The sequence below is a fragment of the Centrocercus urophasianus genome, unplaced genomic scaffold, assembly GCF_019232065.1.
Source record: "Centrocercus urophasianus isolate 14NV4802_14NV808 unplaced genomic scaffold, USGS_Curo_1.0 seq_20, whole genome shotgun sequence".
Lineage (NCBI taxonomy): Eukaryota > Metazoa > Chordata > Aves > Galliformes > Phasianidae > Centrocercus > Centrocercus urophasianus.
Genome location: NW_024884756.1, coordinates 18,090,786 through 18,103,226, shown reverse-complemented (window position 1 = coordinate 18,103,226; position 12,441 = coordinate 18,090,786). Strand labels below are relative to the sequence as shown.

At 34.8% G+C, this 12,441-nt stretch overlaps 1 protein-coding gene across 1 annotated transcript in view; it reads left to right on the top strand.

Annotated features, from left to right (window-relative positions):
* The window catches only part of MYO3B (myosin IIIB), a 164,418-nt gene that overhangs the window by 91,997 nt on the left and 59,980 nt on the right, over nt 1-12,441 (top strand). Inside the window, exons 23-24 of the mRNA XM_042822356.1 lie at nt 3,932-4,009; nt 4,979-5,184. Coding sequence (XP_042678290.1) covers nt 3,932-4,009; nt 4,979-5,184 — 284 coding nt within the window. The remainder of the gene's footprint in view (nt 1-3,931; nt 4,010-4,978; nt 5,185-12,441) is intronic.

The window sequence follows — 12,441 nt, the reverse complement described above, 5'->3', positions numbered from 1 at the left end:
GATCAGTTGGTTGCTTTTTTTTTTGTTTTACCTCAAAGCAAACAATTTTTTTTGTTAATGTTGTAACTGATCAAAGCAGCTATTCACAAGTCTGTAGAAGTATGTTTTGTGCATTCCATTTCTTCTTTATATTCTCTCCTGTCGTAAGGAGCTCATGCTCAAATACAAGAATTCTTATGAGTCACCCAGACATCTGTATCTTTTACTGTACCTGTAAATAGAGACTTGGATTCAAGAGATTTATTTCCTTCCTGATTTAAACACTTCCAGTCCTAAAGGACAGATTATGACCTTACCATTTTTTTTAATATTATACAAACATTGTCTTCCACATCCAGCTATATCATCATAAGCTTTGTAAGCACGCATTTTATTGCTTCAGCTGGAATAAAATACAGCACTTCTCTTTTAAAGCTTTGATAAACACATTCAGTCGTACTAAGTAGTGTTTAAGACCATTTGCCCTTCACATTTTTAGAGAAGGAACTAAAATACATCCGTAATACATGCAATACTATCCAGAAAACATTAACTGTTACAATTTTTTAGCTGAAAAAACCACCACTTTAATTAAAATTTTTATGAAATTATGACAACTTCAAGAAAAATATATTTTAAATTACTATTTTACAGTTAATAAAATGATTCCAAAAGAATAATAATTGTATTTTGAAGTGTGGAAATTTGAGTTTATATTTTAATTTATGAGCTTTTTTGCTTAGTGTATTTACTGGTTTTATCATCTTTCATACCATGCTAACAGCAGGTGTGATCAACATGTGAAAATGATAATTTGCAGTGACCTCATAAGGCGACATGATACCATAAATTATTCTTGTAATACTGCTTCAAAACTACTATAAGCAGTTTATTTCATTTAATATTTCTTTTTTTAGTGATAGAACAGTTTGTCTTTTTAAGGTAACTGTTTTTCATTTCAGCTGTAATCACATAAATGTATATTGTACGCCATGACTATTATAATGTAAAAATGTGACATAACAGTTGGAATATTTTTCATTTTAGTTTTAAAAAAGCAGCTAGTAATTCAAAATACAGAATGATATCATTATATTATTTTCTATCAGTTATGATAATGTCTATTGTCTGCTGTATGTGTGATTATTGCCCTCCCATAAATCTGCATAACTTTATATACTCTCAATGTTATAAGTTAACTGGAGAGAAAACTTCTAAAATTCTTACAGCAAAATCTCCCCAGATTCAGAATTTATCAAAAAAATACTTTCAAATGTCTCTTGTTGGTAAGATTTTGAAGTTGGCCCTAGCCCTTACATATTGCACAGATCTGAGTTTACATCTCCAAAGAAAAGGAATCTCACAGCACTGGTTTTAGCCTGTTTTTCTGGGAAAAAAAAAAAAGTTGTATTACATTGTTCTCTGCAAATGCTTTTGGCCATCTGTTTTTCTGAGTGCCTACTCCCTTCCCTCCACAAAACCAAAACACAACCCATTTCGAACCAAGCAGGCTGTAGTAAACCATATTTGACAGAATTACAGTCTTAAGCATCATAAGATTCTACCAGTTTGGTGACAATAAGCAGCTGTGAAAAGGGGATGCTAATGTTGTTGTATTGCCCAAAAGGTGGAGTATTAGCTCACCCTTCATTTGACAGTAGTTATTAAATTGTGACTAAGAGTTCATGAGTACTGAAACTCCAAAAAAATTCTAATTTGGTGTCTATGCTTTTCTAGACAGCCAAGAATCGAATTTAGAAGCTCAAATTCATGGGTAATTGGGCTTTAGTACAGTCCTCAGACAATTTACTTTTGCTGTTGGTGTTCTTTGTGATTGTCTGTCTTCTAACACACAATTCTAATAAATTCTAATAAATGTTACCATTTATTATGGGCTTACTGTCAGTATTCACTGGTAATGTTGTTGTCTTCTCCTGACCTTTACGAGAGCTTTAGATACCAAAGCTCAAACAACAGTTGTCTTGCCAAGATGATTTTGAAGCATTCCCAAAATCTTCCCCATGGACATGCCTGCTATTCTGATTAGGTCACTGATTGTCAATTTTTCACATGACCTCTTAAGGTGTTTGATGTTATCTGTGCTGATAAAGCTTTTATCTTTTGATATATTACAGAGTTTTCTGTTGGTGTTCTTAAAACTGAAGTCCAACTGCATCTCTTTTTTTCTTCATGCATAATAGTGCATACACCCCACTTAGGGCTAAGAGCATCAGAGATTGCAAAATCATGCTGAAATTGTTGTGGTCACCCTTGTGGAAATCTGTCTCCCTTTGCACCATCTGTATTCTGAATCTTGTCTTCACAAGTTTTCTCTTTTGATTTCTTCTCCAATACAAAATCCATTTTCTTGGTCTATTACTATTTAGCTCTTCATTTCCTTTGTATTTTTCATGCAGTCTCCTAAATATCTCCTGAAGGTAAGAGAGACAATTACTTTATTGAAAACTGTAGTCTTTCAGCAATTATGTTAATGTTCAGAAGAGTGGTCTTAAGTCAGTGAGCTTTGGAAATGATCATATGGAGCAAAGTCCAGGAGGTGTAGCACAGGTGCTGACAATGGCATTATCTGGTTTATACAAATGCCACCTGGTCAGAGCAGATGGTAAACTGCCACAAAGCAAGTGAATGCTAAAATGTTGCTAATGCCCCATGCAAGCAGGATGCTGGTTGATTTTGTTGAGTTGCAGTACAGCAACACAATCTGCTTGTGATGATAACCATGGTTATACTCATTCATAAATTCTAGTTTCATGTTGATAAGAACAGCTGTACTGACAATATAAGTAAAATACACAAGAAGCAATGTGTTTGCTGTCCGCGTATACTGTCTAAAAATAACCCTTGTGAGCTCTGCAGAAATGCTGAAAAAGTGGTATTTGATGCAACAGCAGTTCAGCTGAGTGAGACTGCTGAAATCCTTGGCATCAAAATGGCATTTTAATGTTATTAATAGTAGACACAACAGTAGTTAGGAAAAGACTTGCATGTTCTGTGGTTACCTACTCTGTTTGCCACTTGTTATGTTGCGAGAACATTTTTCCATGTGTAAGCAAAAGGAGGCAGTTTTTTTTAATAATTTTCTTCCAGGTCATTACAGAAATAGTAACATTATAGAGAAAGTAAGACCCAATGGAGTTCATTGCAATGATGATAAAAGTAAGGAAGGCTTCATAAGGTATTGCATCTTGACAACTGCTCCATTGGCCTAACAACATATTATCACGAAAAAAGTATGAAATTGTCACCTAACCCGATCAGAAGTGTCAGTCTAGGAAGATCTAGTAAATGAAGGCATCAACAGTGGCCTAATATATAGGAAGACACAGGTGAAATACAGTTTCTTGCTTTGTGAATGAGTTTGAGATATCAAGCTATTTAGACAGGAGCTGATAGTACTGAAGTCAAGTAAATGTCCACACTATTTCCAGAGGCCAAGCAGGAATCTGTAAATTGCTTGTGTTTTTCCATCCTCTGTCACTAGCTACCTTGTGTAATAGTTGCACTCACAAGCATGTCTCGTGTAGCGACTGAGAGCACCAAGATGTTAAACAGAGTAAGAACATTGCTGCTTCCCTGATGAAATACGTATTGAGGCATAATTTAAAGAGAAAAGGAGACATGACATGCAGTTTTTTAATGTGGTGTGCTTACTGCTTGACCTGTCTCAAGGCATATAATTAAATAAAAAAGTGATACTGCTGCTTATGACAGCCATGATGTAGCTCACAAACAACTTTACAGTGAAAAATACTAATGAGAGAATCACTGCTGGCTGGCAGACTCCTCATTGTGTACCTTTCCCAAAGATGCTAGGAATGTGGTCACCTGAGAGAATGACCAGAAGAAACATCAAGCCTAGCTCTTGTGAATGAGATGGGGTGGCTGTGCAGTGTTTCTGCAACAGATCTAACATTTGAGTTTTGTCTTCTAGGTTGACACAATGGAAGTTATGCGACACCCTGAGGAAACAACTAACATGAAGCGACAAACTATGGCTTCCTATTTTAGGGTACAGCAGTTAAACTGTAAACAAATATACTGATTGTAAGAACAACAGATATTTCTGAAATGTATGTGGAGTTGTTAGATCAAAGAGGAAAGTAAGAGACTAAAAAAATAAATAGATAGTGAGTCTGAAAATACTCATCTGCTGTCTGAATGCAGCTTACAACCAAGTGACCACATTCAGATCCAGTCAGCTTGGAATTGTATGCAGCATTGAGATTGAGTGTATTTGCAGCAAATTCTGATCAGTGGGATAACGAGGTAAGAATGAAGCAGAAATATTTTCATACAATTAAATAAACTGTATTCAATGTTTGGGTTGGTTAGGGCAAGAAGTAATGGGCCCATGTTTCAGCAGGAATATTCAGGCTAGATGCTAAGAACATTCTGAGTAGTTACAATAATGTGACACTTCAGTGGATTACTCTGGGAGAATATGCAGTCTGTAGCAGTGATTCTGACGAAAAGATTCCTCAGAGATGTGCCTGAAATTATATGGACACATTCAGTGCTCTCTGTGTGCAAAGTACTAAACCAGTAGCTTCATTCAACCCCATCTCCATGGTTTTCTGTGATTCTTACATGATTGTTTTACAGTAAGCTTATTCTCCTCTTGGGGATAAATGTTTGATCAAATGTGCCTGTAACAGAGTTATAGTTGGGACACTTTTCAATTCAAAATTTCAATATGAGCTTTCTTAAACTACAAGAAGGTAATATAAGGAGAGATGAAGAGAATAGGGTAAGTAGAACTAGAATTATAATTTGTGTTTGACAGTTAAAAGCTTTTAATAGATTCTGGATTTCAGCCAAAAGCTGAAAAAAATGAAAACTTGAATACCGATTAGCATTATCACGACAAATGAACATGTAATCAATCATTCCATACTGTTTACAAAATGTATTTCCTACTTATATAACTGAATTGCAGTTTTTTTAGGCAAGTCTCTGTATCTCTTTTTTCCTTCACTAGTATTCCCTCATGGATCTTCTATCCAAAATGGTTGTTGGACAGCCTCACTTTATCCGCTGCATTAAACCTAATGATAATCGAGAAGCACTAACATTTTCTCATGAGAGAGTTCTACTGCAGCTACGATACACTGGAATTCTGGAAACTGTCAAAATACGTCGAAAAGGATATTCTCATCGCATCCTTTTTGAAGAGTTTGTGAAAAGGTAAGACTTCAATAGCATGACTGTCATTTTAAAGTTCCATTCAACAGAATCTATTGTATCTTTAAGTATGAGAAGTTCTAAAAATATTGGTTTGTACATGTATGGTCTGTGTTATTCTAATAAAAGCAGTAACTATCAGATAAAAGCTACAAGAGTGATCGAGAGAAGGAGAGGGAGAACTGCAGTGAGCAGTTAGTATTCAGTAGCAAGATCATCCCTATGATTTCAGCAGCAGTACAACATGTGCATAGGTATCATGCTCAGACAATACAAGGATTTGAAAGGTCAGTCGGTCTTCATTTTAATAAGATCCACATGCTTAAGAAAGAGCTGATATAAAAGAACGGTTAAAAAAAAAGAGCAACTGTCTGAGAAGAGTATTAATTTCAAGCTTGAAAACGTTAATTAAAACGGGAAAAAAAAGCTAGAAATAGTCCAGAGATTTTTTCGTCAATACAGATTTCAAACATAAAACATTGTAAAAAATGGTTTAAAATATTTTTGTGAATAACATACCAGATTTGATTTATTACATCCTTTAGTGTGTAGAGAAGTCATACTGGAAAAATGTAAGGCATAATTTCAAATCTGTGTCACTACTGGGGTAGTTCCCATGTAGAGACATAACATATAAGAATGTTTGCCTCTCCTTTTTCCCATTTTACAAACCTTTCATCTCTTTTTATCTTCCCCCTCAACCTTTCCTTATTTTTTTTATCAACTCAGGAAGTATGAAAATTCAACTGAAAAAACTGTTTCTGCTCTTGAGCAAGACTAGTTAGTAGGAATGTCAATCGCTTATTTCTGTACACTGACATTAGCCTAATAATGAAGAGATGTAAAATGCAGGTGTAAATGGAAAAAAACATTTGTGTGCACAAAAGTTATCAAATTAGAATATTCCTCCTAACAGCTTCCTTGTGGTCATGTGTCTTGGATTCACCATGAATTATAATCAGATATCTGTTGACCTGAACCCTTATCATGGCTACTATATACCATTTTGATTACTGAAAGGATCTGGTGTATCAAGAAGTTACAAATCTGATTCAGGAAATGCAATTGTCTTTATAGCGACAATCTGTTTATACAGTCTTTATATGGCTTCCTTTAGAGCTAAGTATTTTTCTATGTATTATTTACTTTTTTCTAGTCTGTAAGGCTGGTAATTCAGTAATGAAATAGAAACAGTACCATTAAGCAGTTGATTCCTTAAAGTAAGAACAAGTAGCAAATGGCTGTATTGACCCTTTATTGCTATCTCCTGTACTGGAGATCAGAGAGTACGGAGTTAATGAATCTACTGAAAAATAAAAAAAATAAAAAATCATATGATACTAGATGGAAGTAGCTGATTATGTTTTTGAGAAAGAAGACAGAGTTCCATAGGCCTCTGGCACAAGGACTAAGAAAATGTACATGTTTGTAGATAAGTCATTTGAGTTTGTGTGTCTGTGATTCTTGCACAGACAGATGTAGACCAATAAACTGTAGTTTAGTCAATTCATTCTGAAAAACTGAATTTTCTGATTTGTAATATATTAAGATACTAAAGGAATATGTAACAGAAATACATAAGAGATTTGCATCCCAGGAAGGATAACTTAAATGTTCATTTGTCCATCAAAGCCATTTAATTTTCAGACACAATTTCCCTCCACCTTTAATTTGTGAGTTATGTGACTAATGTTAGTAAGGTCATAAAATTTTAAAGCAGACAGGTTGAACAAAAAGATTAATTTTTCTGATCGCTTACATGTTTTGCAACATCACGAAGAGCCTGAAATTTTATCTGCACACAAGTGAACAAAGATGAATTTCACTGAAATTGATGTAAATTGAGAAGAAATTAGGCCTCTTCCTATCAATAGATTTTTCTCGTTTAAAAATGCACGGAACCTGAGTACAACCTTGAAAATTAATGATAAAAAAAGCGATGGTAACTGTAGCTTTCCATTCCTACAGATAAGGGCAATTTGTATTTAACATCTTTTTTAATAGTCCCCAAGTTTTAAGTCCAATCTGGTGTAATTCATTCAGAAAAGAAAGACAATGTAAGAGACGTGTGAGGTGATTTACAGTTTGCCCACCAGCATAGAAGGCTTTTGACTGAGTCCCAAATATGAAGTGAGGCAGGTGATTCTTTCTCCTTTGTTCAGTTTTTATGCATCATTTTAAAATTCTATTCCATTATATTCTTGAAAAAAAATAATGAACAATGTATAAAAAAGACAGCAGTGGAACAGAAAATATTTTTCTTCCACTTACAGCCATGACTAGTCAAGTGTTTTTAGGAACTAAGTAGTTGAATACACAAAAATTTTGCTTGAGAAAACAGGTCAAATGCTAAACAGATTGGCACTTCTTTGTTCATAATCAAAAAGACATTAGGCAAGTATGAACAAGAATTTCAAAATGTCAGTAAATCTGAGGATATCAAAGATTTTCTAAGCAAGCAAGTTAATTGGTATTTTGATCCTTTTGAACAACTTAACAACAAAACGGATGAGCCAGCAACTTTTTCTCCCTTGATGTTATTAAACAAATAGGTGTGCTTCTTGTCTGCCTGTTCAATAATGCTGTTTTGTAAACTCTTAGCAGGAAATATGAGGACAAAACAGTCAAAGGCAGGGAACAGAACCATTCAGAGTTTATCAGGTGTGAGGTAAACAAAAGATAAAGCTTTGTAATGTTACTCTTTACCATCTTCTGTTTTCATGCAGAGCAGATTATTTCACAGGTTGCAAACCTGGAATTTAGTTTATTGGGATGAAAAGCAGATGGTGAGGGGCGGTCTTAATTGTAACTCATTCATACAATGGTACTGTAGCCAAAGATAGAATCATGTGTTTCACATGTATAAACAAAGAGATTATTTTAATTAAAGTAGTGAAATCTAATGTACAACCCTTGTAAACACTGTGAACCTATCAAGTTTTCAGCAGTTCATCTGCATTTGCTGTGTTTCACATCCCATATTGTCATGAGTCTGTCTTACACGTTTTCTGTCGAGCTCTGTGGTCCCTTTCTCAGCCTGTGATCCCCGGCTTCAGATAGAGATTATTAAGGTGATCAGGCAGCAAGGTGGGCCTGGCTTGCAGGTCTGCATAGTGACCATGCACTGCACAGCAGCTAAGGAAAGGGACGTACATCGAAATTCCCATTAGATGAGACACTACTTCCTATATTCCAGTGCCTAGGCCTCTGATGTGATCTGCAGGCGTGTCATTACTGCATATACCCATCCTGTATACACTTTCTGTGTAATGCAGCATATGCTATATCATTTTTTGAAATATAAGAGACTTGAGAGTCTCATGGTGCTAAATGGTATCAGGCTTCAGACGTCTCATAAGCACATAGGAATGTGTTGAGAAGTTTTGTATAAATTTCATGTAAGAGTTATATATTTTTTTCTTTTTACTTCTCTAACAGTTTATGTTCTGCATCAAAGTTCTTTGTACTGTGTTAGAATGAAGAATGTGGTTTTCCTATGAGTGCTACCCCCTCTTTAATAGACAGATAATGTCATTCAGAACATACACTCATGGCAATACCAGTAATATTTCTGTAACAATGATCCCAATATGATTGGTTCTTCTTTTTCTAAAAGAATTTTCAGTGTAAATTTGCATAAGGTCTCTGTTGGTACTCCTGACACCAACTCAGTCTCTAAAATCTCAGTGTGACATTTCTTCTGCCAGTGGTGATAGGCTTGTTTATTATTCATAATAAGGGAAGCCCTGTATTAAATTAGAAGTCAACTGGCTTGCTAGACAGAAAATAATACTCACCGTTAAAATAGTTCATTCTTACTGCATTCTCACTTTTAACACTGAGTCTGCTTTGTATCAAAACTCTCAAGTGAATTCTAGAGAAAAAAACATTGCCATTCACCTTATTTTAATTTTCTATAAGCCATGGAAGTGTCTGTTGTTTCTTTCAATGGATTTAAGATTTCACCTAATCTGCATACACTTTACACTTCATGTATGATAAACTACTGTATTTTCCACATCTTATTTCTATACTCTTCACATCCACAGAATGCTGGTAAACAGTTGCAGGATGAAAGAGGCTTGAAATCTCTACGAGTGAAAAGTCTGATAATCCCTTACAAGTTATAAATACAGAATGAACCAAAATATGCTTTTTTGGGGAGTATTTCTGTGATTCTATGGTTATCTGATGATTGACAGTATGCTTTAGGTATTTTCTACTGAAAATTTTTGTAGATGTTTCTTAAGAGTCTCTTGGATATTTTTTTCACTTACATTTCTGTTACATTTTTCAATTCATACTCTCACTGCAGAGTCCAATGTAATCAGTTCTATACAATTTACTGGGGAAGCCTCTAAAAGAGGTAAGATGCAACAAATACAAGCTGGGAATTCTTGAAAGTTATCTACAGGCTCTTTCTGTGCTCAAAACCATGATGGTTCTTTTGTTTGTATTTTAACTTTCCATTTCTAGGCCTGAGAAGAAACAAGCATTTTTTGGATACTGAGAATAGGCCTTTTGTAGTTGGGGGTCTAATTAGAGATTTTCTCCTTCTCACACCTCAAGGTTTTCATATGTCATCGCCCATTCTCCACCTCAGGCCAGAATATTTAATACAAATGTTCTTTTTAAAGACAAAAAGTGTTAATTGTCACCTTGGTGTGTAGAACTTACAGAGCCTTTAGGCCTGGATTGCAAAGGGAATTTTGGTAAGAGGCACTGTTATAATAGTTGATGGTGCTGTTTAAGTGCTATTTATTGATCTTTTCCACAATTCAGCCCTAAAGATTGGAGAGGAGAGAAATTGAACCATTTACAATCTGTTTGTCTAAGGTAAAACCTTACATAAGTCAGACAATTAACACACAGCAGCAATCTGATGTTTTCTGTGTCTCAGTACACTTGGATGTTTTTAACTTTAACTATGCATGTCCCAGCTTTGTATTTGTTCATCTGGGGATAAATTCAACTTTTAATGAACTTCCTTTTGTCTCTAATTACTCTTAAGTCCAAGTTAATCCTGCTGTAATATATGTTTTGCATGAGAATATTAACATCCATGCAGGATCCTTTGTAGAGCAATATAAGAACCAATGGTTAAGAAATGTATAATTTCAAACAGGTTTCATCTGCTGAGAAATCAGTTCTTTTGAGGTGAAATTATTTCTCTTTTACTCACTGCTGCTGAGAATGTGATCAGTCAAATGCTTTTAGGGTACATATAGTTGAGTATACGTAGGAAATGTTCAAGCAGGATGGATAATTTAAAAGAAATGTGGTTTTGCATCCGTATGGCACTTAGGAATTTACTGTCTTTAATTCAAAACAAATAGAACCATGTTGTACTTAAAACAGTAGTACCAGTTACATGGGAATGCTACAGTTTCTTAATTTCAGCCTAGGTGATCATTTTTCTGTCATCACTCAGATCTTCAGTAGTAAGAGTAACCATTTGCATCCAAAGAAGAAAATCTTACCAACATACTGGAGTATGTCTCCAATCTCATGCAAAATGGTTTGTAATAGCCTTTGTGGTTCTTATTCTATTTAAATGCAGTGATGTAGTGCAAAGATCCCATTTAGATGGTACCTTATGTATAGACCAGGCACAGCATTACTTTAACCTACAGCCAGTTTAGCAAGCTGCCCTGGGAGCGAGACTATCATTCTTTCTTGTCTATTTAAGTCTTTCTTTCAGTCTTGTATTTATTTCCTAAACAGAGGGTAAAACTGTTTCTTCATTTCCAATTCAAAATACTTCAAGGTAGAAGATTCCACAGCATATGTGGAATACTCCATGAGTATTTTTGTGCATTTAAGACAAAATATTTTGAATGTCTGAATATGTAAGTAGTGTCTGCTACAATTAAATTACCTGTTGGTTTTGTTTTTCAGAAGTCCTAAATTTCTCATTGCTCATTAAGACCTTCCATGCCTATGTTACAATGAATGAAAAATTATAAACTTAATTTTAAAAAACAGAAATAAAAGTATTGGCTTAATATAGACAAAGTGTTTTGGACTGCTGCATTGTCTGCTAGAACAAAAGCAAATATGCAGATAAAAAAACTAAGTTGTGAATCTTTATTCTCATGTGGAAGTGCGTGTGATTTCTAGCCCTACATTTCTGCATTTAAGGATTTAGTTTCTTCCCTTGATAAAATCATGTAAATAGAGTTCGCTCTTTTTGTGATCTCTGTACAGCAGAATGGAAGTATGATAGAGACGTTCTTAGGCCAGTAAATCAAAATGAACAGAGTTGTAATTGTATGTTGCCCAAAGCTTTGGCTGCACAAGTAGAAATTTCACTACCGTTTCACCATGTATAATATTTGCAAACTTTCACCAGATGCATTAAGGTGAAACATTTTATCTTTCTCCAAAATATTGCACTTGTTTTGTTGCCATACAAAGATCTTAAATTTCATAAATTAGATGACCCTACATGGCACATACTAGATGACCCTACATGGCACATGCTATGTTGTGATACAGTTATCCTAAGCACAAATCAAATTACTTGTGTGTTTGTAGTTAGTGACTTAGGCATGAAAACAGGCAGTGTTAGAAAACAAAGCATTTGCTTGTCACTGATAAGATTGTAAAATTTAAAAATTGTGGAGTTCTCCAACTATTTTATTGCACCTGTGCTATCTGAATATTGTTCAATGATTTTAAAATTCCCAGCTACATGTCTTAAAAGACGCGTGAACATGTGAAAAGCTGATAATAGCATAGACTTGAAGGTTTCCTTCCCTCTAGGAAAAGAAACAAGCCACTTAAGTTACACATACATATAAATGCCAAGACTAATCTGAACTAGTTTATGTAGCAATCAGCAATTTACTACTGATGCAACTTCTCTGACATGTCTGTCAAGCGCATGTTGAAACTGCAAACTATGACAAATTGTTTGGGATATGTATATTTTATATCTGAGTTCTATCAGTGCAAGTCAGAATGCTGTCTTGTGAAATCATGTATCATTAAGTTTAGTAGTAAAGTAGAGGAAATGGGCATTTTTTCTTTTAAATCTGTAACGTTTCTCCATACCTGCTAAATGCCATGACTGTTGGCACTTTGAAAGACTTGGCTAAATAATTTGCAATACCATCTTACTGATAAAATGACTACATTAAAAAACCTTAACTCAGTAACACGTAATCTCTTATCATTATTCAGAGTGGGCAGTGTCTCCAGTTGGTGAATATCTATCTCTCCAGTTCAGGACAGATTCCAGTGCCTTCAGACATCATT